General features: G+C 36.8%; 1 protein-coding gene across 1 annotated transcript in view; it reads right to left on the minus strand.

Moving 5' to 3' along the window:
* The window catches only part of LOC107688119 (periplakin-like), a 17,050-nt gene extending 14,015 nt beyond the window's left edge, over positions 1-3,035 (minus strand). Inside the window, exon 1 of the mRNA XM_016485690.1 lies at positions 2,774-3,035. Within this exon, the coding sequence (XP_016341176.1) occupies positions 2,774-2,823 (50 nt within the window). The 5' untranslated portion in view covers positions 2,824-3,035. The remainder of the gene's footprint in view (positions 1-2,773) is intronic.
* Positions 3,036-4,536: the final 1,501 nt, after the last annotated feature.

Below are 4,536 nucleotides of genomic sequence, written 5' to 3' on the forward strand. Positions count from 1 at the left end.
AGTATTTGCTATTGACTGCTCAAATGCGGAGTTTTGCGCAGTGTGTGTGTGTGTGTGTGAGAGAGAGAGAGAGAGAGAGACAGCGTCACATCACAGTAGAGTCAGCTGTCTTAACTGCGGCTTGTGTACTGCATCATTACTGTGTCTGTTCCCCTTTCGGGCTTGAACTGATGGTAAAACTAATGACATTATTTACTGTCTTTACATTTATTTTGAAAGATGAAGCTCGCGATTATGGTAAGGGGCGTTACATTTCCGACGAGTGCTTGCGGTGTTCGGCCAATCACAATGCACTGGGTCAGCTGGCCAATCAGAGCAGACTGCGCTTGTCGGAAGGAGGGACTTTGTAGAAAACGAAGCATTTGAGAGAGGCGGGGCATAGAGGACCTACAATAATGTACAGTATTTGAAAAATAATGTGTTTTTTGAACATTAAAGCATGTCAACATATTCTGTTACACCAAATACACAAAATAATGATCTTTAAAAAAGCATCATATGACCCCTTTAAAAAAAGTGGATTTCATTTGGTTTAATAAAATATAGTTTAATAAAATATTCTTAAGTGAAATTGTTGATTTTTTGGGGGGAAATTAATCATTAAGTTTAATCGATTAATTGATAAATTTGTCAATAGATTAATCAAAATAAAAATAGTCATTAGTGGCAGCCCTACTTGAAACACTTTCATTGATTCCACATCATCTGGCACAGACTTCAGATCTGTTAGGAGAACCATGGTGCTAACAAAAAATGTTCTCTCAGCTGAACCGTACTGAAAAAAAATTCAGAAATGCTGTTCAACATTACAGCAGCCTAGCACAGTTTTTAGTGCATTCTTCGAATTCTAGAGAAATGACATTTGACAGTGCATGGTAGACATGACTAAACTTGATCAGAAATGAATTACACACCTTGGGCCGTATTTGCCTCAAGGACAAGGCATGTTATTTTAACATCCAACAGTATGAATCATTAATAATGAGGTTAGTGCATGTTAAAGGCAGTTATAAATATCTCACGCTGACTAAAATGATAATGTTCTGTCAAAAAATACAACACAGTTTTGTCTTCATTTACAGTTTTGTGTTCACTGTAGAACTGAGCTATGAGTGAGATATGTAAATGAGGCTGATAATTACAACAAGAAGGTGTTTTTAATGAGGGCGTTAGAAACTCAAACAGGTCTAACAAGTTTTACTAATGTGTCACTATACACGCAAGAAAAGACAAAAAAAGACTTTCTGTGTCGTCTTATCTGAATGCATCTGCATGTGAAACCCATCAAAATGGTTTCCAAAATACAGCTGGACTGTTAAAGCATGAGATTATGTAACCAATGTTGTTGTAATTTTTTAATTTATAAAAACAATTTATAAAAACAACTATTAAAGCAGCAATACATACAAAAACAAAGCTGCATATTTATATATACGAAAAATTGCCAGATTTATACAACACAGATAATGGGACAAGCAGCGACATTCTAACTGCTGCCTAAAGAAAATTATTTAATCGGATTTGAGATGAAGTTCTGGGTGTGGCAAGTAATTATTTAATGCTCGCTTCCCTTCCCTAGAGGCGTTCCAATATCCAGAATGCAAAAACATAAAATAAGAAATGTGGGCATCTTAAGTACAGTGCTATGAACTTGCCTAAGGTTTTGTCCTTTTTAGCCCACTGCAAACAAACTGCCCATATCTCAGTATGCCATGCCTTGTTTCTGTCAAAAGCAGACAGACAAGTCACAAAACTTGGCACATTTGACACTGAGTGACCCATTGTGCATACACATACTTGTGTCGAACAACACCCAAATATGACCTAAACAGAAAACTACGTGTTTAGAAAAACCTATTTTTTGTACATCTGTAACCAATAAAATAATTTTGCCTCAAACTGAAACTATATTCCTAGATTAAAACCCTTGCACTGCTTTCACAATATTAGTGTCCGATATTGAATCCTGCTGGAACGAAGCTGGAGGCCAGACTCATCTCTCAATCCATCAGAAGATTATGCTTGTTTGAACTTGAACTTGTCACTCCGATTACACTTCTATCCTTAACCAATCAGCTTTCTTTAAACATTCCCTGCACATTTTGACTCCATCCTGTTCTGATACATATGTAACTTGAGAACTATAAACACTAAGAACAATGAAATGTTGATTATTGTCAACTAATTTAAATGACTAATGCACATTCCTGTAATATGCATTTCGCAGTTACATCACTCAACCCTGTTCAGTACAGAATAACCCAAAACTACTTTTCTATTTGACAAAATAGTTTATTCAGTCCTGTCAGGCTCACCTTGGACTGTCTTGCCTGAACTCAAATGGAGTGTCAGAACTAAAAGTTCTGTCTGAAGGTTATCTAGTTGTTCATCAGAAAGAGATGAGGGTCTAGACATAGTCCAGAATCTATTTAGGTTCATTGCAAACATTCAACACATCCACTCCCTCGCTATAAACATTTTTCCTATCTCAGAGACAAGTTATCCGACCTGTTACAGCGCCACACCCTTACTACAGTAACCTCAAGTCAAGCAAGCATAAAACAGATTTCGCAGAAAGATCGATTTTAAAATACGGGTTAGCTTGGGCAACGTGGCTAGTGTAGGCTACTACAATCCAAACGACACTGAAACGCAACCCAGTTAAAACACTCGATCGCGCGCTCCGTAACGACTCCGGAACGACGAAATTAGAAGAGCGGAGCGCAACAAAACAAAACAATGCAGAGTGAGAATGTATCCGGTCGCCACCGACCTTTTATCACTGATGGCCACGCTGTTCTTTGCGGGTTTTCTCTTGAACATGATGACAGTTGCGGAGTCTCCAACACCCGTCTGCTAAGATGGCACAGTTAGGATCCCACTCTGCTGGTGTCTGTCGTTCAACTACCTGACGCGTCTTCCAGGACAGGTACACCTCACATACAACGCCCACAATGAACGAAACAGCAACTACCCTCCCACGAGCACGAACACGAACACGAGCTCTCGCAGTCCGTCAAGGTTAGCCGTGCTTTTAACATCAAGCCCATTTAAAAGTGCGGGCTGGTGTCCGCCCCTTTCTGAGAGACATACCTGCAGCCTATCCAAACAGAGGCGTCGTCCTTTTTTATTCTTCTGTGTCCAGTTTCGTGGGATAGATTCAACAGGTTATTCCGTCTACAGAGCAAACTTCTACTCAACCGTTTCATTCAGAAAAGTAAACAGCAACAGCAGAGTTTTTACTGTGATTATTTGGATATAATGACATTGTTATTGACCGTGGTCATGGCCAGTGTGTACACAGGCTCTGTCCACATTTACAATAGCTTTGGTGTCTCATGACTTTTTAAATAGAAGTACACAATGTTTGAGACTTTTTCTGTATGCTTATATATATCTCCTCCTATCCTATCCTATATATATATATATATATATATATATATATATATATATTTATTCCTGAGACCCAGCTATATATGGAGTTTTTGTCTATGTAGTGGACATTATATTATTTTAGTGAATTTCTCTGAGAGCTCACGTCACAGCTTTAAGTCTGGATGTCCCGTACAGAGCACATTCAGGACTTTTCAGAGATACCAAATGTTTCTCCATGACCACTCCCTCTGCTTGGTCTTTAAAAATGTCTGACATTAATTTAGTGATAAAATTGTACATCCTTATGGAAATATTATAATATATATTATATGATAATACATTAAATCTGATTAATCTTCAAATTGTTTGTCATAAATTAACATATCAGGAAAATGTTATGGGGTTTCAAACCAAAATATGACTTCCTGTTATGAAACAGGATATTGATTTCATACATGTCCACTGTAGAGGACACCAGGACTAAAAGCATGTTTATTATGCATGTTGGGAGACACAACAAATGAATAGGAAAATAAATTATATATCAATATTCTTATGAAATTAGGTACAGTGTATAGATACATTGTGTTTAATGGGAAAACCAGTTTATGGAAATTTTACACACATATTGCATAAATCTTTTATAACATAGTAGAGAATAATCCTTATACAAAGTTTGGTATAAAAAAAAATCCTGAAACCTAAAAATGGATGAATTGGTCATTTTTTTAAAAATCCCATTGTTTTTGCCTTTTCATGTCTATTCATGTCATTTCATTTTTTAGAAAAACTGAGTCCTGGTGTCCTCTACAGAGGACATAGCATAACATATGAATAAAATATATTTTTTCAAAAATGTTATTTTTCCATTTTTTTGCTTATGCTAAACAATGTAACGACATGAAAAAAAACTAAATTCACGAAGCTTTTTTTTCTGGTTCTCAGGAGGATATATATAAACCATCCATATCTATCCTAATAGCACTTGGCTTGTCTAATAACCATGTTTCTTGATGTAAACCTGTTTTGTACAGTTCAATCGGCACATCCGTTTCTATGCAGCACGACATCAGGCTGTCATTCGAGTGCGCTCATATAATGTCCATGCGTTCCCGTGTGAAGTGAACTTTAATGAGTGTTATATATATATATATAAAGCTT

Source organism: Sinocyclocheilus anshuiensis, unplaced genomic scaffold (assembly GCF_001515605.1).
Source record: "Sinocyclocheilus anshuiensis isolate Anshui unplaced genomic scaffold, SAMN03320099.WGS_v1.1 scaffold249, whole genome shotgun sequence".
Taxonomy (NCBI): domain Eukaryota; kingdom Metazoa; phylum Chordata; class Actinopteri; order Cypriniformes; family Cyprinidae; genus Sinocyclocheilus; species Sinocyclocheilus anshuiensis.